We start from the raw sequence: 25,828 nt of genomic DNA, 5'->3' as shown, positions 1-25,828 counted from the left end.
ACTGTTAATCTTAAGAGGTTGCTGTTCAGGTCCAAAAAAATGTCATACCTATTATTTCTATAAATTATTTACAGCAGATTTATCTCTTCACCTATGTGGATTCCAGGAGGTGGATGCAATTTTCTTAGATTAATATGGAATGAATCATGATTCACTGGGGACCTGGTCCTGACAAAGCCCAGTGAGTATAAGTAATTCACAAAATTTAATGGCCTGTGATATACAAGTCGGTCTAAATGATCTAATGGTCCCTTAAACTGTAGGAATCTATGACCTCACCTGTCTGATTATTACACACTTGTCATGTGGCTGTCCTCAGAAGTAAATTCAATTTCTGTTTTACAGATGGGGTGTGTGATCAAGTTAGCAACTCTGTATTGGAAGGTAAGAATAGAAAATACTCTAAGTAATAAAAAGCAGCTGTATCTAGGAAGGCTTAAAGTGACAGTGCATACATTTAAAAGGATATGTTAGAACACACTTCTCTAAAATAACACAACACTTCAAAGCCTGACAAACTAACAGAAGAGTTTACACTAACTCTGAACTTTCCAGGGTTAACTGTGCTCGTGTTGAGAAAGAAAGAGAGAGAGAACATGAACGAGAACTACTTTGAATACAGTTGTAACCTGTAGTGTGAAGTGTGGTCATGCACTGCATCTGCGCACCCAGACACAGGGACAAGGAATGTACACTACGGGTCTGGAGCACTGAGTAAATACAAAGCAAATAACCTTCCTTGGCTCTTTTCCAGCTGTAAGAAGCGCACTCATTTATTTCCTTGTTTTCAACCACTGGAGCTGGATGCACTGGAATGAGTCAATCAACAAACAACGATACCAGCAGACAGCAAGCTTTGCTAACAAACGCAGAGAAAACTACACACAGAATGAGATGAAGCAGAAGAGCTGTGAAACACTCGAGACATGTATTAATCATGTAAGTCAGATCCCCAAAAGAACAGGAGAAGCAAAAAACCAAGAGCTTACTTTTTTTTTTTTTAAAAACAATGTGGCAAGAATTATTTTTCCCTTCCATTCAATACCAGTTGGAGAAAATACATATATGAAGAACTTGACTTTAAAAACAGAAGAAGTTTAATCTTGACGTTTAAAAACAAATGGGATGGTATGGACAACGGTTTTTATTTTAAGCATATCCCAAGAGGAATAAAAAACTTGTCTTCTAGAAAGTGACATTAAAAAATTGTGTGCTGAAATCCAGCATGTAATGAAAAAGAAAATCAAACTGCAGAAGAAATTTATCCCTCTTGAACCCTCAAGGAAACAAAAATCCAAGAGAAATCTAAGGTAAGACTTTCTGCACAGAAAACTTGCAACAAACCAAATCTAGAAAATATTTAAACATGTGCCTGTTTAAAGTGTCTGCTTGTGAGAAGGAAAAGCAAGCATTAAGACTTCAGCAGAGTTTAGAGCTAGGGGATGCTGCATTTAGTTAAAGTCTTGCTCAAGCCTTAAAGTGAGGATTTTACTTGTCCTTCCCATTTAAATAATGGGAAACTTTAAGAAGTTTGAGTTCCATAATTGTCTATGATTCTCTTGAAATGTAGTCATGAGTGTTTTAGTGTTAGCTGCGCTCTGAGCTTCATCTGATAAACGAGGGACTATAGCCATTAAAGAAATCTTCTGTATCATTCACAACCATGGTCTGGGGGACGACAGCTCCGTGAGGAAACAGAATTCTTAACAGGAAAAATATAGGTACTGTACTCTGCCTACATGCATGCTAATGTAGACTAGACTCTCAGAGGAGAAGTTGTACATACACAGCATAAGCATCAGTTTTTGCACTTTGTAAACAACAAATGATGCAATCTACATATTTTGTATGTAGGGGGAACCTTTCGGCATGCAAGTTCACACATCATATTTCCTGCTGTAGGAAGACACAAGAAGTTAAAAACTGCTGACTTCTCACAGCCATTGAATTCTCTCATAAACCCTTCTGAAACCTAAGCTTCTCTACAAGAGTAATCAGACCACTTGACCCTGCCAGCCAGAGTCAATACTTTCATTTTTAAGATGTACGTGCATCCAGGAAGGAACAGAATACAAGTTTAGGTCCAACGCTCTGGCATGGGAGCAGCATATCACAGCATCAATTTACCTTACAGACCATGCTGGCCTTTCTTCAGGATCATACCGGACCAGAGAGCAACAGCCAGCTGCTTTACCTTCCAAAATGTCTGAGCAAAACACAATTCCTGAATACATCCTGCTGGGCACAAAGATGTCCTATCCCTTAAACGGGTATGGATCTGGCAATGGATCTTTGACACAGCTCTCAGTAACAGGGGAATTCAAACAGAACTACCTGAATGATGAACAGGGGAACAGACCACGGTGGGCAGCTCTGCTGATCCTAATGGTTATAATCCCCACCATCGGGGGGAATATACTTGTTATACTAGCTGTGTCCCTGGAGAAAAAGTTGCAATATGCCACAAATTATTTCCTAATGTCCTTGGCGGTGGCAGACTTGCTGGTTGGATTGTTTGTGATGCCGATTGCCCTTATCATCATACTGTTTGGTAAGTATTTCACTTTGTTCCTGCCATCAAGCTTCCATAAGCGGAGCAAATGCTAACTATACTTTAAATAGGACAACTGCTTGTTTACTTCCCCCGCTTAATTGTGATAATGTTATTTTCTGTGAGCATCATCTGGCTAAAAACACTTCTCAATTCCCCCCACCTCTAATCATAAGATACGTTTTCTCAAGACACAAGCTTAAACAAATCTACTATGAACATCCTTTCCCTTGCCTCCCATTCTTTATCAGAGAAACTAACAACTCCAAAGAATTTACACCTCTGAGGAGCATCAACAGATACCACACTCTGGGAAAAAGGTACAGGGTGAATTATTATTGGCAGTGCAATGTTGAACTTCCGCTCGTTAGATATTACATTCATAATAGAAATTCTCTCTCTCAAAAGTGCTAAGCAGTTCGGGATAGTTTCATTGGACTGAATAGCTTTTCACCACATCACAAGGAGTTGGTACCACTCAATGAGGACAATTTTCGGTATCATTTATATAACCCAGGTGCACGTTTCAGGCAATCTCTAGGATCACTGATGGTAACAATTCTAAGGTGTCACTTGCAGGAAAATTGATTTTTCGACTGCCCTAGGGAAATGGCAAAAAACTCATAATGTACCCCAAAGAGAAATGGTCCATCTGTTCAGTTAGTCCAATATCAGGCCATCTGCGCACCTGATGTAGGAGATCCAGATTGCCATTTACTTTGACTCATGAGGAATAAAACAGATTTTGATGAGATTATACACTGGAGTTTGACATTTTCTTGTTTATTCCATATTGACTAACAAAAATATTCATATTTTCAGGGACCTATATTTAAAATGTATTTATACCTAATTTGGTAACAACTTTATGGGAAATTTTCTGAATGGTTTCTCTTGTATTGTGTAAAGTCGCTTACAAATTATTATTTTTTTAGTTGTAATTTTTTTTTTGTCATCTAGTCGGCATATATTTGGATGTATGAGAGCTACAGCGACAGTCTGTATTTTTGCAAGCAAACCCCATGCTGGTAACTCAACCTTTGAGGTAAAGTGTAGCACTGACCCATAACTAATGATAGACAGCAGGAGTTCTGTGTTTTTATATTCAATCTCTAAGGATTGCCCTGGGGACAGCAGACACAAATTTAAAGTATTAAATGCACAGAGGCAATCAGCAGACCTACCTCTCCACAAACGACTGCTGTCAATTTGGTGACAATTTCCTTCAAGTCACAGAAATGCTTCATGGTTAGTTTCTCTATATAAAGTGTTACTCAATATATGGAGATGTCAAACTCACTACAGAACAGTCAACCCAGTAAGGATAAGGGGCACATTCTGTTCAAAGCAACAGTTTCTAGAAAATGACTAAGCATAACTAGGATACAATTTTCTAATCGGGAAGGGAAAAAAATCTGTCAAAATGTACACAAACTTCGAGATCTTAATATAAATTTTTCATAGTTTTCCTTAAAAAAAACAAAAAGCCCACTCAGATAAGACTAATCCCCTTTCCCAATACCTCATTTACAGAATAGAAGATAGTATAAGAAATACAGGCTGAAAGAGGACACCTTAGAGAATCAGAAAATTATTAATAAATCATAAATAATCAGCCAAATCCGAATAGCAACCAATACAATGAGAAGCTAAACTTTAAACTTTATCTTTCTGAATTTCACTAGTCTCTCAATAACCCATTGCGCCTTTCTAATTTTCCTACTTTTTCTTTTATTGCTACTTAATCTCTCAATTAATCCAGAGCTAAAGCTGTTGTAACCAAGATTAAAACATGCTAGGAATCTTAATTTAGAACTCAACAAAAGCATCTTTCACATTGCAGGAAGAAAAAAGTAAAATTAAAAATAATTAAATAGGTGTGGTAAGGCCATGGCAGGCGTTTCACATAACTGACCAATGCTAAACGTTGAAATTACTTTTATAAGATGTCTCCTTGGCAGCCAAATAGAACAACATTTTGCCTCCTCAGCAGCTGGAGGAAGATGCTGAGGTATATATAGAAAGTTCAGAACAGGAGCAAAATGTTAGGGGCTGTTGGACTGGAACAAGATGATTAAGCACATAACAAGACTACAGTATCTAAGGTTTGTTAACCAGATAACTATTTGAACAACAGAGAATAATCACTGACAGAGGCAACCAATTAAAATCTACCCTTCCCATGTTTTCAGAAAAGAACATTTTCATAATAGTGAAATAAGCATGTGCCAGCTATTGATACAGAATACAAATATTTTGTCTCTGATTTGTCACTTGTATCTAATTATAGGCAGATATACAGCAGCTGCAATCACTTTAATCTTTGCTGGTAACATACAACGGTAGGTTTAAACTTAAAATCCACTACAAAGACTGACTCCACTCAGCAAATACTTACAAAAGTTAACACTAATAAACTTCACTGTTCCAGTAAAAGGCTCGTTTTCCACATTTGACCTGTAACAACTTCACTACTATAGCGGTGTTCTTAAATAAAATAATATAAACTTCAGAGTGAGTGACTGAGCCGTATTTCAACACTGATGGAATGCATATGGTGGCTTTAATTAAAAAAAAAATAGCTTTAAAATGTCAGAATGTGTGACCTGTTCATTGTTTTTATTAACAGCTAAACTGTTTGACTGCTTTCATTACAGGTAGTAAATTGAAGTGTGCTCAGAAAATTAGCCCTGTATTGTCTCCATTAATGATATCTGAAACCATAAGTTATAGCCCACAAAAGCTTATGCCCTAATAAATTTGTTAGTCTGTACGGTGCCACAAAGACTCCTCGTGTGGGATAAGAGAATCATAGGGTTGCAAGAGACTGCAAGTGTCATCTAATCTAATCCCTGGCAAGATGCAGGATTTGTTGTGTAAAGATCCTTCTCTTTTCTATGAAGTTTGAGGCTGGAAGCTCAGTACCTGAGATTTTAGAGAGAGAGCTGGTTGAGAGTAAATAGTGATTTTCCTAAAAAAAAAAACAACAACAACAACAAAAAAAAAAAAAAAACAACCCAACACCACACAGTATTCCTAGTGTTGATATTTTGTGTCGTGGAAATATATCCTTTAAATAAAATAAAAGGTCATGTTGATTTTCTGAGCAGTAAACTATTACAATGTAAGAAAACTGGGAATCTCAAGCTCTCTCGTGCCAGTTATAGTTAGGTTACATTGCAAATGATTCACCTTTCATTCATTAATGGGACTATAGTGAAGATAGAAAGTAAACAATTGTGAAAAGTCTCTAGAAATATCACCAGAAGAAATCAGACCATCTGCATGGATGGCTGACTATTTTCAAAATCTGCAAGACTGAAGGAAACTCAACAAGTTTCAGGACAATTTTAATAAAAAGCATCTCAGTTAACTATAAAATAAAGGTGCTTTAACTTCTCCCCAACTACAATTTTAGTTGTATTGATCAAGAAAATTGAATGTAACCATGCCAGCTGAATACAAAAGCCAATGAAGGCCCAGTCATCAAGTATTGTCATCAGGATAAACCCTACTTGAGAGGCTACACACGCAGTAACTTGTAAAATAAAGCCTGAGCTTACATGAAGATGGAAAAACACTCCAACTTCCACCTCAATAAAAACCTTACATCAACAAAATGACTCATAATGAAATCCCTTACAGGCAACAAATTTCAATAGACTATAGAGCACATTACAACAAAGATGAAAATAATAATTTCTGACACTTAGGTGAAGGACTTCCTTAATCTCACTTACATGAATACATCATTAGTGCCTTCTAACTATAAGCATTCAAAGAATGTTTCACTGGCTTAAATCAGGAGCAGCTCCTCTATACTCTATCTAGTTTTAAAGATTACCTTGAAAACTGATATTCCCTATAAAAGTTTTCCTCCACATTTCAGTAAATTAAAGCCAGAAATTGTCTGTAAAAACCCATCATTTATTCAAGACAAACCAAAAAAAACCCAACACTGGAGCTCCAAATCAGGAATACTTTATTAAGAAAAACACAAGTAATTGGGACATTTAAAAATCTACATACCTTTTTAAAAAAAATCAACATTCCTGTTACTAAGAGGCAGCATTACAGAGTAAGTTTTAAACACAACTGATTATTTGCCCCAGACAAAACAGACATTTGCAATGGGAGAAATCATATTTAATATTATAATAATATATGGAGATAAACCTATCTCATAGAACTGGAAGGGACCCTGAAAGGTCATTGAATCTAGCCCCCTGCCTTCACTAGCAGAACCAAGTACTGTCCCTCACAGATTATTTTGCCCTGATCCCTAAATGGCTCCCTCAAGGATTGAACTCACAAGCCTGGGTTTAGCAGGCCAATGCTCAAACACTGAGCTATCCCCCCCAAACTAAACCTAACCTGTTAAAAATTTTGCCTCCCTGATCCATTATTTCACGTATTCGAGTTTTACTTCCAAACCAGATTTTACAAATATTTACACATACAGACAATAAGTTTATCCAACAGGTTGCTATAACATTCAAGGATCAAAAACTGCTCTACAAGCATTTGAGGAAGGCTGTCTCTACTATGTTTGCCCTCCCAATCCCCCAAGTTTCAGAAATATCTGAAATGACAATTCACAGATAGAAAACTCTACTATGTACTGGAAGATGTGGAAATCATGAAACCACAACTATTAAATACATTTTTGGAAGGCAAAGATGTATTTTTAACCAATATTTTTGTTCAAGACCTTCGTCTTACACATCTGCTGGTTTTGGTCAGGATTCTATAAAGGGCAATTTGCCCCAAAATGGCAGAGAATCATGTAGGGTTTTTGTTTTATACACTAGGATTGTTGGCATGTATCTAATGTTACAAGACACAGAGGACAGAACCCGTGCCCACTGATTTCAGTGATGGTAGGATCAGGTAACTGAAAGGGCCCTGTTGGCAGTGCCATATTGGGAAGCAACATTAACATCCAGAGTAACAAGACCAGCAAAACAAAGAGAGTGGTACTCAAAACACACATTTCACAGGATTTATCTTTTATCACACGTATTTACAAATAAATCAACAAGATTAGGGAATACAGCAAGAGATGCCATGTTATTAACCGAGCACAGGGGTTCTCAATCAGGACTACACACTTACTCCTGGGGGTATGCAGAGGTCTTCCAGGGGGTACATCAACTCATCTAGATAATTGCCTAGTTTTACAACAGGCTACATAGAAAGCACTAGTGAATTCACTACAAACTAAAAGTTTGTACAGACAAAATGAGAAAGTAAGCAATATTTCAGTAATAATGTGCTGTGACACTTTTGTAGTTCCATGTCTGATTTTGTAAGTAAGTAGTTTTTAAGTGAGGTGAAACTTGGGGTATGCAAGACAAATCAGACTCATGAAAGAGGTTCAGTAGTCTGGAAAGGCTGAGAGCCATGATCATATTGAGCAATTCTTAATACAGAGCTACAGAAATGACCGTGTTAAAGTTGTAATTTTGTTTCAAACAAAGATTTAGGGTGACTATACCCCTTGTTTCTCATCAACTACTGTATTCAAAGACTTTCAAGTAATTTTTGATGGAAAAACTGTATCTTACACAAGTTCATAATATGAAAGGCTGCTACTCCTCTCCTCCCTGTTTCAAAGAAAAATATAAACAGAAAAAGGTTTCTACATTTACATTGTGGTCAGCAATTACTAAAAGCTTTGCAGATCTTGTAAAATTCTACAAGGCTTCACTGCACACAAAAAACTTGAGTTCAGAACAAGGAAAGGACAGCTCTATTACCAACCATTAAAAGATGTCTTTTGTACAGAACAGGTTAACTGAAAATGAAGAAAATCCATTTTACTGCAATGCACATGTCCCCTCTCTGCAAGGCTATCATCAAAGAGATACCATCTAAGGAGTACTGTACAAGGACTTTTGATAGGAAACACTGAATCATTCATTTGAAATTCAGCTATTAATGCCAACTGAATATCCTTTAGTATGCAAAATGTACACTTGTGCAGTTCACACCACATCCTCAGAGCTGTGCTAACTTCACTTATTTTAAGCCATAGAACAGTTCTTGCCTTTTTATAGAGAAGCTCAACATTCCAAACATACCAAATTAATTGGTTATTTTAACTACTTATTTTTTCTGGCATGCTGACTTACATAGTTGGTTGAATGACTACATGACAGGCCTTTGAGGCTAAAAAAGATACCTCTTACAGCCTAATGAAATTGTGCACAGAAAGATAAAAATGAACGTGTGTGTGTTGAATGCTCTAATAATGTATTTTTCCATATATCCGCATCGTACTTCATTAATCAACTTTAAATTATTTTCTGTAACTAAATTTCCACTCTGCCTGATACTCAGGAATCATGCAACTGAATATCAAGACTCACGGTTAGTTTATTCAAAAGTAGTTAATCTTCTGTTATGCCTGAGGAGCTATCCGTTATGCTTTTTCCGTTATGCTATCACCTGGAGCTCGCTGCTTTAGGAGAGGTGCAGTTATATTCTCAGTCTCCATCCATTTCTCTCTTTGTCCAGAGGGCTAAGAGTCAACATATACATCAGAGCAGACCAGTATCATTTAGCCTGTTTCAATGCATTTCCCCATTCTCCCTTGCTTGAAATGCAAAGTCACTGCATCACCATGTCATTTCACCACAATAGTCACAGCGTGAAATCAAGCTTCAAATCTTAAACTGTTGCAACATTGCACTATTGATAAAATAACAGACTCTCAGTTACTAGATGAGTTCTTTTAATGTTCTCAGGACAGTCAGCCCTTGCTTATTCACAGCAGGGGGTTCAAAACTAAATAGGTTTAAAGCAAATCTGGCTTAACGCACAAAAACCCATCATTCTACAAAAAGCTGATAATTTTCTGGTAGTACCTTAACTGCACCTACAAATCAATATGTTCATACCCATACAGAACACTAATGGCCTTTTAAACTCAACAGCCACCCACTTCATCAGATGCATGTATTCACCCACGAAAGCTCATGCTCCAAAACGTCTGTTAGTCTATAAGGTGCCACAGGATTCTTCGCTGCTTTTACAGATCCAGACTAACACGGCTACCCCTCTGATACTTGAATACATGGTTTGTTATTAATCATGCTTATTACAATAGTATCTGGGGACCAACCAAGATCAGGGCACCTTACTGGGCTGGGCCAGGGTAGGCAACCTATGGCACGTGTGCCGAAGGCAGCACGCAAGCTGATTTTCAGTGGCACTCACACTGCCCGGGTCCTGGCCGCTGGTCCAGGGGGCTCTGCATTTTAATTTAATTTTAAATGAAGCTTCTAAAACATTTTAAAAACCTTATTTACTTTACATACAACAATAGTTTAGTTATATATTATAGACTTGTAGAAAGAGACCTTCTAAAAACATTAAAATGTATTACTGGTACGTGAAACCTTAAATTAGAGTCAATAAATGAAGACTCGGCACAGCACTTCTGAAAGGTTGCCGACCCCTGGGCTAGGAACTGTACAAAGCTGTAGACCACAGTTGGGAAACTACGGCCCGTGGGCCACATCCAGCCCGCAGGACCCTCCTGCCCGGCCTCTGAGCTCCTGGCCCAGGAGGCTAGCCCCCCCACCCCTACAGCCTCAGCTCACTGCACCACTAGCACAATGTTCTGGGCAGCCGGGCAGTGCAGCTGCAGAGCCACGGCCTGACCCGGTGCTCTGGGTGGCGCAGCTGTAGCACCGCCTGCTACCGGCGCTCCAAGCAACGCGGTAAGAGGGCAGAGGAGTTTGGGGTGGTGATTAGGAGTGGGGGTGTGGATAGGGGGCGGGGCAGTCAGGAAGGAGATGAGTGGTTGGTGGGGATGGGAAAGAGATATAATATACAAGACATCAATGTGATGGCAGCAAGCATTTGTTCTACCATTTTCCGCAGGGGAATTTGGCAGTGTGTGTAGGGAATTGTATGAGGGATTAGCTAAAAAGATAAAAACAAGGGAAGGAAGAAAGGAGAGGAGAGAAAGATCTGAGGGCAAATATGGAGTGAGGTATTCTTCCAAAGAGTTTATTAAGACACTTCTATAACATGTATGAAGGAAAAAATGCACACTGAACATTCAAAGGACATTAGAAATGAACCTAATAGCTTTCCTGTTCTCTTTCAGATAACTCATGGCCACTTCCACCTGACTTGTGCCCTGTCTGGCTATTTCTTGATGTCCTCTTTTCCACAGCCTCTATTATGCATCTCTGCGCCATCTCACTGGACCGTTATATTGCCATAAAAAAGCCAATCCAGGCCAGCCAATACAACTCTCGGGCTACAGCTCTCATCAAAATAACTGTGGTGTGGCTCATTTCAATAGGTATGTGGGGCTTCTGAGGCTGGGAAGGGGAAAGAAACCCTTTCACGGCTGAATCATTAGTTCAAAACTGGGGCAAGACTGCAAATGGCAAAGTACTAGCGGATGGCAGCCTATATAAACTAAGCTGATCTCGTTCCATTTCCTAGTGAGCATGTGGCTATGTCCCAAAATCCATTTAACAGGTACTAGCTGGCAGACTTACTGGAGAGGTTAAGGACTGAATACGAATGAAGTTCAAAGATTTTTTTCCACCCATAGAAGGATGCAACACACTAAGGGGCAGCATGAGGTGGATTCCATTGCAGCTGTTTGCACTGTATCTTTTCTAAAGATGCAAGACTTTAGGTTCCAGTGCCGTCAATTTGATGCCTATCAGTAACAGATTTTTTTTTTATTTTTTATTTTTTTTTATAATTGGAGATATACCTGTCTCCTAGAACTGGAAGGGACCTCGAAAGGTCATCGAGTCCAGCCCCCTGCCTTCACTAGCAGGACCACTTTTTGCCCCAGATCCTTAAGTGGTCCCCTCAAGGATTGCACTCACAACCCTGGGTTTAGCAGGCCAATGCTCAAACTACTGAGCTATCCCTGGTTTTAAGCCCTGAATCAGTTGCTGTTGAAGTTGATGCCTCACTTAAAACTACCCAAAGAGAAAAAACTGGACAACAGGATTGAGAATTTTGTTTTAATGCTGTACAGAAAGAGGGATAACTGTCAAAAATTTCATCTTTCAATCACTGATTCAAATAAGTGAGCTGTGCCAGTAACATTCATTTCAGAAATTAAGGTGCGCTGCCAAGATACAAAAAGTCAAAGTGTTTAAAAAAAAAACCAATTTATAAGTGAAGTGCAAAATGTAATGGTTTGTGTCAGTGGTTCTCAACCAGGGGTGCGGGGCCCCCCTGGGAAGCCATGAGCAGGTTTAAGGGGAGCTGCCAAACAGTACCAGTGTTAGACTTGCTGAAGCTGAAGGGCAGAAAGCTGAAGCCCCACTGCATCAGACTGAAGCCCAGAGCCCTGCCACCCAGGGCTGAAGCAGAAGCCTGAGAAACTTAGCTTCTTGGTGCCCCCTGTGGTTTGGGGGCCCAGGCAATCGCCCTGCTTGCTACCCATTAATGCCAGCCCTGGTTTTTATATGCTGTAACCAGATGTTGTGGCGCAGGTGGGCTGAGTTTTTATAGAGGGCCTCAGAAAGAAAAAGGTTGAGAATCCCAGGTTTATATTACACTTCTAAGTGTTTTCTGAACTCTTTGTATATGGCATATTGCCCATCTTTAATAAGTTTGTGCACAAAACGAAATTTCAGACATCATCAGATTCAGAGATCAGAGAAGCTAATCCAAACAACTCATTTGCAACGACAGTAAGATACAGAAGCAGTGCTAGAAAAGCAAATAATGCCACACAGAACAAGCAATACCCTGCCAAGAGCATAAACAGTTTTCTCTGGATAACTTAGGCTACTGACACAGCATAGGTGAAAAGAATTTATATCTATGCTCTTGACCTATGTATGTACCCCTAACAACAGGAACTCCCAATATGACTATATTTAGAGCAGTACTTTGATGACCGGAGAAAAGATTTCTCTCTATTTTAACATGAGAAGGGAAATTCCTGTGGAGGCAGGATACCTAGAAGCCGACCTTTTAATATCTGATTTACTTGTATTAATTAGCACTGTTCTTCCTTTCTTCTTATCTAGCATAAAAAGTACTCAATGGCTGAGCCGTGACTTCTTGACTCAAAGGTTAATCTGATTCAGTCTTTGTTTTAAATCTTCGCTATTTCCAAAGGTGTGTCTGTTATTAAGGAAGGGATCAAGTGACTGAAGACTAGGTCATTTCATGGCTTTTGACCAACACCTCTAAGAAGGCTGGGGAATGCAGAAGTACAGTAAATCCCCAGATCTTACTGAAAGGTGTTGGAATGAGTAGCATGAACAACTTCCATCAGACAGACAGGAACCTGTTTCTGTCATCAGATAGACCTTTACCAATAGAAATACTGTCTGTAATTTCAGTTATAGAAAGTTCGTTTAAGACAAGCCCTCAGAGGTAGGTTTTTTTAAAAACAGTTATAATAATAAAGCTTCATTTAAAGCCTCTAAATAGCCAAGAGACTTTAAACAACAAATCTATACTGAGCACACATGGCATCTCTTTAACCACTTGTATATTCAAGAGAATCAACTCGGGTGAAAGGCTGTTGGCTGACTGAGTCTGATCACTTGATGTGCTTCAAGAAGAAAGAGAGTCAAATTGTGTCTATTTTCTGGATCAGGTCATCAGAAACCCCAAAAATTACATTCAGGAAGGATAGGAGACAGAAAGAAAAATGTTACTTCAGTATTGCAACTGTTCCAGAGTTTAATTTAATATTAAGGTCTACCCGGATTCCTGAATTGTTTAAGTTTTGGGGTCACCCTCAATTAAAGAAGGCAAGTTTTAATATTCAGCTGGCTGAATTTATTAAAGTTCTATTTACCCAAATCTCCAGCTAATATTCTTAACTACAGATCCTGCTTGCTCACTGGTTCAGTGTAGTTCTCTCAGATCGTGCCCCCTTAGGCACTTTGAAGCTGCAAAACCAAGTGAGAGATTGAAGATAACAAGCTGAACTATTTCTGTTTTTCTTCTGTAGGCATTGCCATTCCAATCCCGATCAGAGGTATAGAGGATGGAGACGGGAGCTCCACAAACATCACATGTGCCCTGACACCTGATCGTTTTCGTGACTTCATCCTATACGGGTCGCTAGCTGCATTCTTTGTTCCGCTTGCAATTATGATAGTCACTTACTTTCTGACCATACAAGTGCTTCGTAAGAAGGCCTACTTGATCAACCAGCCACCTCAGCGCCTAACATGGTCCACCGTATCTACAGTATTCCAACGGGATATAACACCCGGCTCATCACCTGAAAAGGTGGCCATGTTAGATGGCTCCAGAAAAGACAAGGTTATGCCCAGCACAAATGAGGAGATATTCATACGCAGAATGTCCACTGCTGGAAAGAAGTCTGTGCAGACCATTAGCAATGAACAAAGGGCCTCAAAAGTCCTGGGGATTGTATTTTTTCTTTTCTTGTTGATGTGGTGCCCATTCTTTATAACAAACATAACTTCAGTTCTGTGTGACTCCTGTAGCCAGGAAGTTATTCAAAGGCTCATGGAGATATTTGTCTGGATAGGATATGTATCCTCAGGGGTGAACCCTCTAGTCTACACGCTCTTCAACAAGACATTCAGGGAGGCATTCGGCAGGTATATCACCTGCAATTATCGGACCGCAAAGCCAATGAAGGCTCTTCGGAAATGCTCTAGCAGGATCTCCTTCAGAAATTCAATGGCAGAAAACTCCAAACTCTTTATGATGCATGGGATGCGAAATGGGATTAGTCCCGTTATGTACCAGAGCCCAATGAGGCTTCACAGCTCACCAATCCAGTCATCGTCAGCCATTCTACTGGACACATTGCTGCTCACAGAGAACGAAGTTGATAAAACAGAAGAACAAGTGAGCTACGTATAATGGAATGAAAACCATGTCCACAACTAATTATACAACTATGTATTGTACGTAAATATGCTATACGAAGATATAAATATTATTGTCTTTTGTTATTTATAACAAGTAAAATCTTACTGAAGCTATATTATATTAATTCATCTCCTCTAAAACTATGGTTCCTTTATCTAGGATCTCCTCTACTTTACCAATTTAAACTCAAGTATCCCACTGAAGTAATAGCAATTTCATTCAGTTCTAAATAGTGAATATCAGAGCACTGTAGTTTAGAAGCAGAGGGGTGTAAATAAAAGAAGCTAAGGCAACTCTTGAGTGTGTGACTTTAGTTTTCCATTATCTCCAGCCTTTTCAAAGTACATTTCTATGAAGACACACTTGTATATAAACACTACTTTAATGCTCTCCTTGATCTTATGCTTAAAGCAGACAGGACTCATATAAGCTGGTATTCTGCCCAAGACAGAAGGGATGAAACAATCAAGTGCACACATGCTTGTTGAAATGCCAAGGTTTTGATTTAAACATGTGTAGAGTATACAGAACACATGACCTTAGGATAGCACACAAGGGATCAGTACAGCTTTTTATTGGATACTCTGTTGATTCTGTGTATCAAACTATGAGGTAACACTGTTCCAACAGCAGTAACCCACAATTGGTTTCCTACTCACTCCCTTGCCCATTCTCCAGGGAGCAGCCCTGTCCTTGCCAGTACAATGAGATGGAAATTCCACATGCTGAAATCGCCCCCATGTGTTGTTTTCTGCATAGGGGAAAATCTCTCACCTTATTGAATTCTTTTTCCCCACTGCGGCTCTCATACATGGCCTTGTTATTTTCAGGTTACTCATGAACATTGAACTGTTAGTTTATTTTACCGGAAGAAAAGCTGAGGCATTTATTTTAGTAAGAAGGATGGCATGACACTTTTCTACTTTATGTGAGCAACAGGAGGTTAAGAATCTGAGAATGTCTCTTACAGTTACCTCAGTTATAAATAATTTAATAGGTCAAATTCTCTTTTTTGCTCACTGTTAATTAATTAAATCCTCTTCCCTGGCCCAATATTTATATAGTCACCAAATGAAAAGATAGAGAAGCTTTTTGCCACGTACACTGGAAGGTGCTGATGGTGATCCTTTTAAACCCTATGCATGAAATCCTAGCCTCCATGAAGGTGATGAAGATCTGCCACTGGCTTCACGATGCCAAGATTTCAGTCTGAATACACAAGATATACCAAACTTACTCTAGATTTTTGCTAAAATTTGCCCATCGGGAATTTCACTGCCTTAACTGGTGTCAGATGGCCTTGGGACAAGCTGACATCGAACGGTATAATTTAAATCAACATTGATCAGTTCCAACTACTAGATCAGGCAGGGTTCTTTCAATGGGCAGAGAAGAGGAGCAGAATCAAGATTCAACACATATTTGGCCATCTATCCTGAAGATTTATGCTTTCCCAGTCTCACAGAATGCCTAAAATATTTTCAGAATGTTAAACAAGTTATGCAAGCTAATTTGTAACTCCGTCACTCATCTTTTATGTAAATATTTACTTTACAATACTGCCATAAAAACAAGCAAGATTTACCAACTAACGATGGTTAGGGTTTCCTGAAAAGCCAGTATTTTGAGGGCTTTAGCCTTCACCTCCTCAGATAAAGTTTGTGAAACTGTGGTCTGCTAAGAAAGCATGTTTTAAAATGGCTTGTACCAAGAGAGCAGATAACAGTAACTTGGTAACCAAACTAAGAGTAATTAATAATGGTGATAACTTCAGCCCTGACCAGCTACAGGTATCTTCAGATTCTATCCTGGTTTTTTTGTTTGTTTGTTTGTTTTAAAGAGCAGGAAGAAGAGGCGTTTTTAAAATTAAGATTCAAAAGGTACAGGGAACTATAAAACCTAGAACTAAAAGCGGTCTTTACTCTCTCTGGAACATGATCTAACCACAGCCTCTTCCTTCAGCTTTGATGCAGTTATTGCTTTCAGCCTCATACCCCAGTGTACACCAGGGCACGTTAATGAAGATAAATTTTCATATGTTTGTGAGTGCATTATTACCAGGGTACGAAAGCAGGGGGAAACTCAAAGCACTTAGATCTTAAATGCCTTAATTTATCAAAAAAGGAGAGAACAGTAATGTTACTTTGTATTTCTACAGCAACTGTCATCAGGGGATGGCAACACCCTTTAAAACAAGGATGAAGTCTCGTAGGAACAGGAAATTGGGGAGCTGAGAGCAAGTGACTTTCTTAAAAACAGAGTGAGTCAGTGGCAGAATATGAAAGAAAACCCCAAACCCTCCAGAATTCCAGCATCCTGCTTGAATGTCTGAGCCTTGCCTAGGACAAGGGAAGATAGCAATGGTGGGATTTTTATTTTTTTGGCATAATGCCAGTTTAGCTCCTTCAGAATAGCAAACACTGGGAGCGCTAATCAAATTGGACAACTTGGTGGTGTTTTAGGGCTCATTCTTACACCCTTTCAAGCCAGTGGGAGTGTTGCCATCGACTTCAATGGGTGCAGGAACAGGCCCCTTGGATCTTACCAATGTGACGCTGTTCTGATCCGGTTCAGATGACATGGAGTTTAAAATGGTGTCAGCAGCCTACCTACACTACGGCTCCCAAAGCTGATCCCAACAAAGGACCTACCAGGACATTTCCATATCAGCTAGACGTATAGGTTAATGCAGCTCAACTGAATTAGAAAGAATTACAGACTCTTAATTAGAATTAAAGAATCAGAAAGAATTTACATCCAACAACTTTCTGCAGTCTTTGCAATTCAGTCATCAATGACACAAATCTACAAATGTGCTGCTAAAGGAAAGGGAGTCCCTTTATCTCTCTCAACAAGCTGTAAAAAACCTAACGCAATGGCAGATCCTGGGGCTCAAAAACTTCTGACAGTTCCAGATGATTACATCACTGTTTCTTCTTGGGAAGGAAATCATATTTCCCAAAGCTGTTTTAATTCTTACAGTCTGCAGTCACTTATCTCTTCACAGTTTTCATTTATAATCTGTATCAGCTTCAGCACAAAGCTCCCCCCCGGCCTTCTTTAAGCCTTTAACGCTCCTTTTTAAAGCTAATAAAGCCTATGCAGCAAAATTGTTTATCTACACAATGGAAAGCACTAAAGATAACATGTCCTTTCCAATACATTTTACATAAAAGAGAACCTGAAGTAACAAGGTCAGAGAGTTCCAGGAAAGGGATTAAAAACTTGTTTTGTTGGTAGTTATATTACATTTTTCCTCTCTCCCTCGCACCTCATTAAGCATTGAAAAAAAATAATCCAACATTGAAATCCTTTTCTACTGGTCAAAATTTCTGCTTGATACCTCTGTCATCAGAAAGTCCAGCAGTAATGGGTTGTTACAGCTGTGAATAGCAGCCAAACTTTAAGGGAGAACAACTGATAATCAAAAACCTCAATTCGATCTGCATTATCTTAAAACTAAATTTTTCTTCTAAAAATATTTTGAACAGCAACAAAAATATTCAACCAACTTCAGGTATATACCTAATGGAAAATACTGCTCATTATCACCCAACTTATAAGGAGGATGCTCTGAAACCACACTGGAGTATATATGTGTTCAAATTCCTATTTGCGGTGTTCTGGTAGCTGTGTTGGTCGCAGGATATTAGAGACACAAGGTAAGTGAGGTAATGTCTTTTATAAGACCACCTCCTGCTGGTGAGAGAGACAGCTTTCGAGGTAGACAGAGCTCCTCTTTGGGTAAAATTCACAGGTGGTCTGATCACAGCAGACCAGTAAATACGCTAGAATGATTTGCAATCAAAGAAATATCAACCTTCGTGAAGGGGGAATATTTAAAATGACAAACTAACCCAGCACGCAGTTCACTTTGGATTGTCTAAGCACCATACCCATAATAGTGCCAAGAGACTACATTTCTGAGGAGCAGAGCATGGGTTCATACAAATTAGCAAGTCATAAAAAATGGTCATATGGTAGACAATTCCATCCACCCTCATGCTGAACATGTGTATCAGGTAAAATTCCTCACCCTTCTTCAGGAACTGTTCTAGATTTAAAAACAAACAACAACAACAACTCTCTAATGTCTTTCTGATTAAAGCTACTGGATGTCTAAGCAAAGCAAGTGGTTTATTCATTCACCTATACCCTGTCTTGGGAAGGAAAAGCAGTATGGGCAATGAAAGGGTACAGCAAAAGCACAGGCAGCAGTAATAGAAGTTTCTCTGCTCACTTCACCAATCAACTCAACTGTGGCCTAGGATGGAGCACCCTGAAGGAGCGAAAGGTAATTTAGTTCATCAGCTGCCTCAGCAACAACTTTGGAAGAGTCGACAGTCTGTAATAAGAATCCCAAGTCAAATCCAGTTTGCGTCCTAATCCTATTGTATCCCAGAGGGTGTCTTCTGTGAGAGTAACAGCAGAAAACAACCCCTGAACAGGCTTTTCATGAACAACTGTCTCACCCAAGCAAAACATGTATTTCACCAAACTCTCTTTCATCCAGCAAGTTGTCATCTAAACAACTAACAAAATCATCCAAAGCCCAAGATTTGGTGGTGATGGGGGACTTCAACTATCCAGATATATGTTGGGAAAATAACATCACGGGGCACAGACTATCCAATAAGCTCCTGGACTGCATTGCAGACAACTTTTTATTTCAGAAGGTTGAAAAAGCTACTAGGGGGGAAGCTGTTCTAGACTTGATTTTAACAAATAGGGAGGAACTCGTTGAGAATTTGAAAGTAGAAGGAAGCTTGGGTGAAAGTGATCATGAAATCATAGAGTTTGCAATTCTAAGGAAGGGTAGAAGGGAGTACAGCAACACAGAGACAATGGATTTCAGGAAGGCAGATTTTGGTAAGCTCAGAGGGCTGATAGGTAAGGTCCCATGGGAATCAAGACTGAGGGGAAAAACAGCTGAGGAGAGTTGGGCAGTTTTTCAGAGAGACACTATTAAGGGCCCAAAAGCAAGCTATTCTTATGGGTAGGAAAGATAGAAATGTGGGAAAAGACCACCTTGGCTTAACCACGAGATCTTGCATGACCTACAAAATAAAAAGGAGTCATATAAAAAATGGAAACTAGGTCAGATTACAAAGGATGAATATAGGTAAATAACGCGGGAATGCAGGGGCAAGATTAGAAAGGCAAAGGCACAAAATGAGCTCAAACTAGCTATGGGAATAAAGGGAAACAAGAAGACTTTTTATCAATACATTAGAAGCAAGAGGAAGACCAAGGACAGGGTAGGCCCACTGCTCAGTGAGGAGGGAGAAACAGTAACAGGAAACTTGGAAATGGCAGAGATGCTTAATGACTTCTTTGTTTCGGTCTTCACTGAGAAGTCTGAAGGAATGTCTAACATAGTGAATGCTTATGGGAAGGGGGTAGGTTTAGAAGATAAAATAAAAAAAAGAGCAAGTTAAAAATCACTTAGAAAAGTTAGATGCCTGCAAGTCACCAGGGCCTGATGAAATGCATCCTAGAATACTCAAGGAGTTAATAGAGGAGGTATCTGAGCCTCTAGCTATTATCTTTGGAAAGTCATGGGAGACGGGAGAGATTCCAGAAGACTGGAAAAGGGCAAATATAGTGCCCATCTATAAAAAGGGAAATAAAAACAACCAGGAACTACAGACCAGTTAGTTTAACTTCTGTGCCAGGGAAGATAATGGAGCAAGTAATTAAAGAAATCATCTGCAAACACTTGGAAGGTGGTAAGGTGATAGGGAATAGCCAGCATGGATTTGTAAAGAACAAATCGTGTCAAACCAATCTGATGGCTTTCTTTGATAGGATAACGAGTCCTTGTGGATAAGGGAGAAGCGGTGGATGTGGTATACCTAGACTTTAGTAAGGCATTTGATACGGTCTCGCATGATATCCTTATCGATAAACTAGGCAAATACAATTTAGATGGGGCTACTATAAGGTGGGTGCATAACTGGCTGGATAACCGTACTCAGAGAGTAGTTATTAATGGCTCCCAATCCTGCTGGAAAGGTATAACAAGTGGGGTTCCACAGGGGTCTGTTTTGGGACCGGCTCTGTTCAATATCTTCATCAACGAACTTAGATGTTGGCATAGAAAGTACGCTTATTAAGTTTGCGGACGATACCAAACTGGGAGGGATTGCAACTGCTTTGGAGGACAGGGTCAAAATTCAAAATGATCTGGACAAATTGGAGAAATGGTCTGAGGTAAACCGGATGAAGTTCAATAAAGACAAATGCAAAGTGCTCCACTTAGGAAGGAACAATCAGTTTCACACATACAGAATGGGAAGAGACTGTCTAGGAAGGAGTATGGCAGAAAGAGATCTAGGGGTCATAGTGGACCACAAGCTAAATATGAGTCAACAGTGTGATACTGTTGCAAAAAAAGCAAACGTGATTCTGGGATGCATTAACAGGTGTGTTGTAAACAAGACACGAGAAGTCATTCTTCCGCTCTACTCTGCGCTGGTTAGGCCTCAACTGGAGTATTGTGTCTTTACCTATATTCATCCTTTGTAATCTGACCTAGTTTCCATTTTTTATATGACTCCTTTTATTTTGTAGGTCATGCAGATCTCGTGGTTAAGCCAAGGTGGTCTTTTCCCACATTTTCTATCTTTCCTACCCATAAGAATAGCTTTGCTTTTGGGCCCTTAAATAGTGCTCTCTGAAAAACTGCCAAACTCTCCTCAGCTGTTTTTCCCCTCAGTCTTGATTCCATGGGACCTTACCTATCAGCCCTCTGAGCTTACCAAAATCTGCCTTCCTGAAATCCATTGTCTCTGTGTTGCTGCTACCCCTTCCTACCCGGTAGTTAAACACTGGAATAAACTGCCTAGGGAGGTTGTGGAATCTCCATCTCTGGAGATATTTAAGAGTAGGTTAGATAAATGTCTATCAGGGATGGTCTAGACAATATTTGGTCCTGCCATGAGGGCAGGGGACTGGACCCAAAGACCTCTCGAGGTCCCTTCCAGTCCTAGAGTCTATGAATCTATGAATCTAAATTTAATTGGCAAGGTCTATGTACATCAATAGAAATTCCTATCAGCCTGTCCCAGTTACCCAATTTAGATATTGAGCAAAGATACCTCAGTTAGGGTGACTAGATGTCCCAATTTTATAGGGACTGTCCCGATTTTTGGGGCTTTTTCTTATATAGACTCCTATTACCCCCCACCTCCATCCCGATTTTTCACACTTGCTATCTGGTCACCCTAACCTCAGTCATGTCACAATCCATATCCAGGAAGAGATTGTGTAAGACTAGATTTTAACCTCAAAATCCAGAAAGGAAAACCAGGCTAGTTAGAGAAAGCATGCTTCTATGTAGAGCTAAACATCTTGGTGAGAGGACAATTTACAACAGAGTATGTCTTCACTGCAATGACTTAAACCCATGACTGGCCCATGCCAGCTGACTCAGGGATGCGGGGCTTGGGCTAAGGGGCTGTTTTCATTGTGGTATAGAGATCTGGTCTTGGGCTGCAGCCCAGGCTCTAGGGTCCTGTGAGGTGCGGAGGTCCCAGAGTACGGGCTGCAGCCTGAGCCCCAACGTCTACACGGCAATTAAACAGCCCTTTAGCCCAAGCCCCACAAGCCAGTCAGCTGGCATGGACCAGCCACAGGTGTCTAGCTGCATGGCAGACATACCCAAAAAATGTGGTTATGAGCAGGGGGAGGGGGCGGAAGGATATGAAGAGGAAGACATGAAGAGGTGATAGGGAATAACAAAAAAAAGCCATATACTGGACAGTAGAGTTCTCATTTTAGCAACAATATCTACAAGACTACAGAAGAACTAAAACAAATTACCTCCATTAGTAAGAGGCACTCTGATATGAAGGAACTGCTGCAAGTTATTGTTGGAGGGTAAGCAATTTGTTATACAGCAGCTAAATATTACACTGTGCAGGGTGCAGAAAAGTCGGATGGATAGATATTCCAGCTGCTAGCATCAGCATGAAGTAGAATAAACTTGTTTGGAAAATAATCCTTTTGCTGTCATTGCACATTTCCTTTTAGCTACACTTCCAAGTGAGAAAGCTTTGGAATTCTCAACTTCTAGTATATATAGGTATCTGCATAAACAAAAATGATTTATAAACGTTTATAAAGCAGTTAATCACTCACTAGCAAAACTCAAGCCCTTTTTTGGATGAAAGCTACACTCTTTGTTTAATAAAAAATGTTTTAAAAAAATCCATTTAACTCTTAAAGTCTGAAATCTACACAAATACCAAAAAAAATAATCAGTGTTTGGGCTGCAGTTCTCTTAATTCTTATAGAATATGGGCCATGTTGGGCTAAACCAACCATCTGGAAACTCCTATAGTTCCCAGGTACAAAATAGAATATTAAGTTATGCAATTCCCAGTTTGCTTGATTTTTTCTTTGTTACAGAAACTCAGATTTGGTAGTTGAATTGTCTTTTTAAGTTACAAGACAAAAGATGAAAACTCCTTAAAACTGAGTTAATATACATACTGACATGGGACAGAACAGTTCCTTCAGAACTGTTATGCTTGATCATACTGTTATTTCTCTCAATTTTTAAAATATATCTACAGATGATTATCTACTGCTCTGGTTGCATATCCCATAGGTCAAAAATTACAACATAAACAGAGACAGAAAAACTGCTCATAAAAATATCCACCTCCACTCACACCCTCCTCCACAGCTGTCATAAACAGATAGTTAAGGGTTAATGTCTCTTTTACCTGTAAAGGGTTAAGAAGCTCAGGTAACCTGGCTGACACCTGAACAGAGGACCAATAGGGGGACAAGATACTTTCAAATCTTGGTGGAGGGATGTTTGTGCTCTTGTTTTGTTGGTGGGTGTTTCACTCTTGGGACTAGAGTAACAGACGTACAATCCAGGCTCTCCAAATCTTTCGGAATCGAGTCTGATTTCATAGGTTTCAAAATTGTTAGAATAGCCAGAGATTAAGTCTTAGTCTTATTTTTGTTTTCTCAACTTGTAAATGTTCCTTTTTTGCTGAGATGATTTTACCTCTGTTTGCCGTAACTTTGAACCTAAGGCTAAAGGGGGTTCCTCTGGACTATATGAATCTGATTACCCTGTAAAGTATTTTCCATCCTGATTTTACAGAGATGATTTTTACTTTTCTCTCTTTTTAATTAAAAGCTTTCTTTTTAAGAATCTGATTGATTTTTCCTTGTTTTAAGATCCAAGGGGATTGGATCTGGACTCACCAGAGATTGGTGGGGGGAAAAGAGGAGGGATGGTTAATTTCTCCTTGTTTTAAGATCCAAGGGATCTGAGTCTGTGTTCACTAGGGAATTGGTGAAGTCCCTCAAGGCAACCCAGGGAGGGGAAAGTTTTGAGGGGACAGAGAGTGCTCCAGACACTGGAATTCTGGATGGTGGCAGTGTACCAGATCTAAGCTAGTAATTAAGCTTAGATGTGTCCATGCAGGTCCTCACATCTGTACCCTAAAGTTCAGAGTGGCGAAGGAACCTTGACATCAGCCCTTAACAAAAAGGGAGAAATTATGAGCTTTGCAGCATGCTCAGCAGTTAACAAATCTGGGATCTTGCAGACCAAGTGCAGGGAGTAGGTTCTAAACTCAAAGAACACGCTCTACCCCCAAAAATAGAGAATGTCCTCCTGACAGCTTCAGCAGCTCTGCTGATCTCACTTGTGGAGGTATACTATGAGGAAAAAGGGGTCTCAGACAACCAAGTGCCATGCCATTTAAGGCTTTATAGGTTAGAACTCAATATTCTGAATTCCGTTCAGAAGCTTATTGGCAGTCAGTAAAGTTCACAGAGGCCAAGTCTAGTGCGCTCCGACTATGAACTCCACGTAAGTGGGCTACAGCACTCTGCATTAGCTTCAACTTCTAAACAGTTCCAAAATAAAAAAATTCCATTTAAAAATGTAGTAAACAAATCTTTAACATGACACCGTACAACATTCTGTGTATTAGAAAGCTAGCTTTAGCGTTGTTAATACAATAACTTTGTATGTTAGCAAAACTGGCATGTTTTCCTTGGAGTTTACCAGGGAAGGCAGGATTTTTTAACTATTTCCTTACTACAATGGAAAAGTCAGCTTCAGGAGCTTGTACATAAAAACCGTAAGTCAGCAGAAGCTGGTAGTGGTTTACAAATTTATTTTTATGCTGTATATCGTATGTAACAGCAGCAATGAAAGTTAAATAATCTAAGGGCAGCAAATTTTTTGATGGAACTTTGAACAACATGGAAACTTGCAATACCAAACTGCAGAAGGTATCTCTCTGTCTACCAGAAATTGCTACATGAGCACCTGATCCTTCCCATGCAAAATGGACACAGAGGTACCAACATACCCGATACCTCAGAGGTGTATTTAATACCACCATAAACTGACCTTACTGTATAAAGCTTCTTGATCATTCTGATTAAAACATACTTTTGGTCTGAATTTTTTAAACTACTATTGTTATACAAGTAACCACCACTGACTAACTGAAAGTAGAAAAATTCCCTCTCTACAGTGTTTACTTTTGCATTCGACAGCACTTTCTAGATAGCCAGTTTTGAGGTTTGTCTATATATTCAGTTTGTCCTCAGTTTGCAAGAGTCTTCCAAACAGCAGCAAGGCAGACAGACTTTTTTTTAAAAATAGTCAACTAATCACAGGAACTAACATCTACTTTTGAATCTGCTTTTATTTTATTTTTTTTAATTGACTAAACTGCAAGCCACATCTATCTAGAAATTTTTAAGCCCCCCCCCCCCCAACATCTTTGTATGTGAATCCTTCCTAGATATTTAAAAACAAAAAGAACAGTGTCCCTTTAAATGGAAAGCTCTTTGTGCTATAAGGAATCATGTTTACATACACACACTTCTAGAAATACAGAGCATACATTTATTTTACAAGAGCAAGGGTCATTTCTCATAAAGTCACTAAACAGTGCATAACAAATGACTTATTTTGCAAAATACGCAGGTACAATATGCTCTAGTAAATATCCAACAGCAAGCTTCTCTGCCATAATAAAAGTTATTAATTCTTCACCAAACAATTTCATTTCATGGTTCAAGTATCTCAGTATTTTCTCCTGACTTTACCATGAAACTTCCTTTTCTGAACAGTCCATTTTTAAATTACCTAATAAAAAAACCCTCTGCTAATTTCATGCATTATAAAGAAATACATTGCCTCTCATTTTGTTCATTGAGTAATGAAATTTCATATTTACAATCTTACATAAGTTGTTTCACAAATTCTGAACACTTGCTGGAATTAAAAAAAAAGTGTACCAGACATGACCATGTGTTTCTCCCCTTCCCATTATGCATGCTAGGATTTAGCAATTCCTCTATGAAGAAACAGGTTCACGTCTCAGTGAGATAAAAACAGGTATAGACTGCTGAGCCACCTAGCTC

The 25,828-nt window shown here is 39.3% G+C and overlaps 2 protein-coding genes across 2 annotated transcripts in view; one reads left to right on the top strand and one right to left on the bottom strand.

The window, feature by feature from the left end:
- The window catches only part of PSMD1 (proteasome 26S subunit, non-ATPase 1), a 126,832-nt gene that overhangs the window by 60,214 nt on the left and 40,790 nt on the right, over positions 1 to 25,828 (bottom strand). The window lies entirely within an intron of this gene.
- Positions 2,123 to 14,486, top strand: HTR2B (5-hydroxytryptamine receptor 2B). The gene is made up of 3 exons (XM_032777257.2): positions 2,123 to 2,551; positions 10,671 to 10,871; positions 13,515 to 14,486. Exons 1-3 carry the CDS (start codon positions 2,203 to 2,205, stop codon positions 14,402 to 14,404), a joined length of 1,440 nt encoding a protein of 479 aa, XP_032633148.1. The 5' UTR covers positions 2,123 to 2,202; the 3' UTR covers positions 14,405 to 14,486.

This window comes from Chelonoidis abingdonii, chromosome 8 (genome assembly GCF_003597395.2).
Source record: "Chelonoidis abingdonii isolate Lonesome George chromosome 8, CheloAbing_2.0, whole genome shotgun sequence".
Lineage (NCBI taxonomy): Eukaryota > Metazoa > Chordata > Testudines > Testudinidae > Chelonoidis > Chelonoidis abingdonii.
This window is presented reverse-complemented; position numbering and strand designations above follow the sequence as displayed.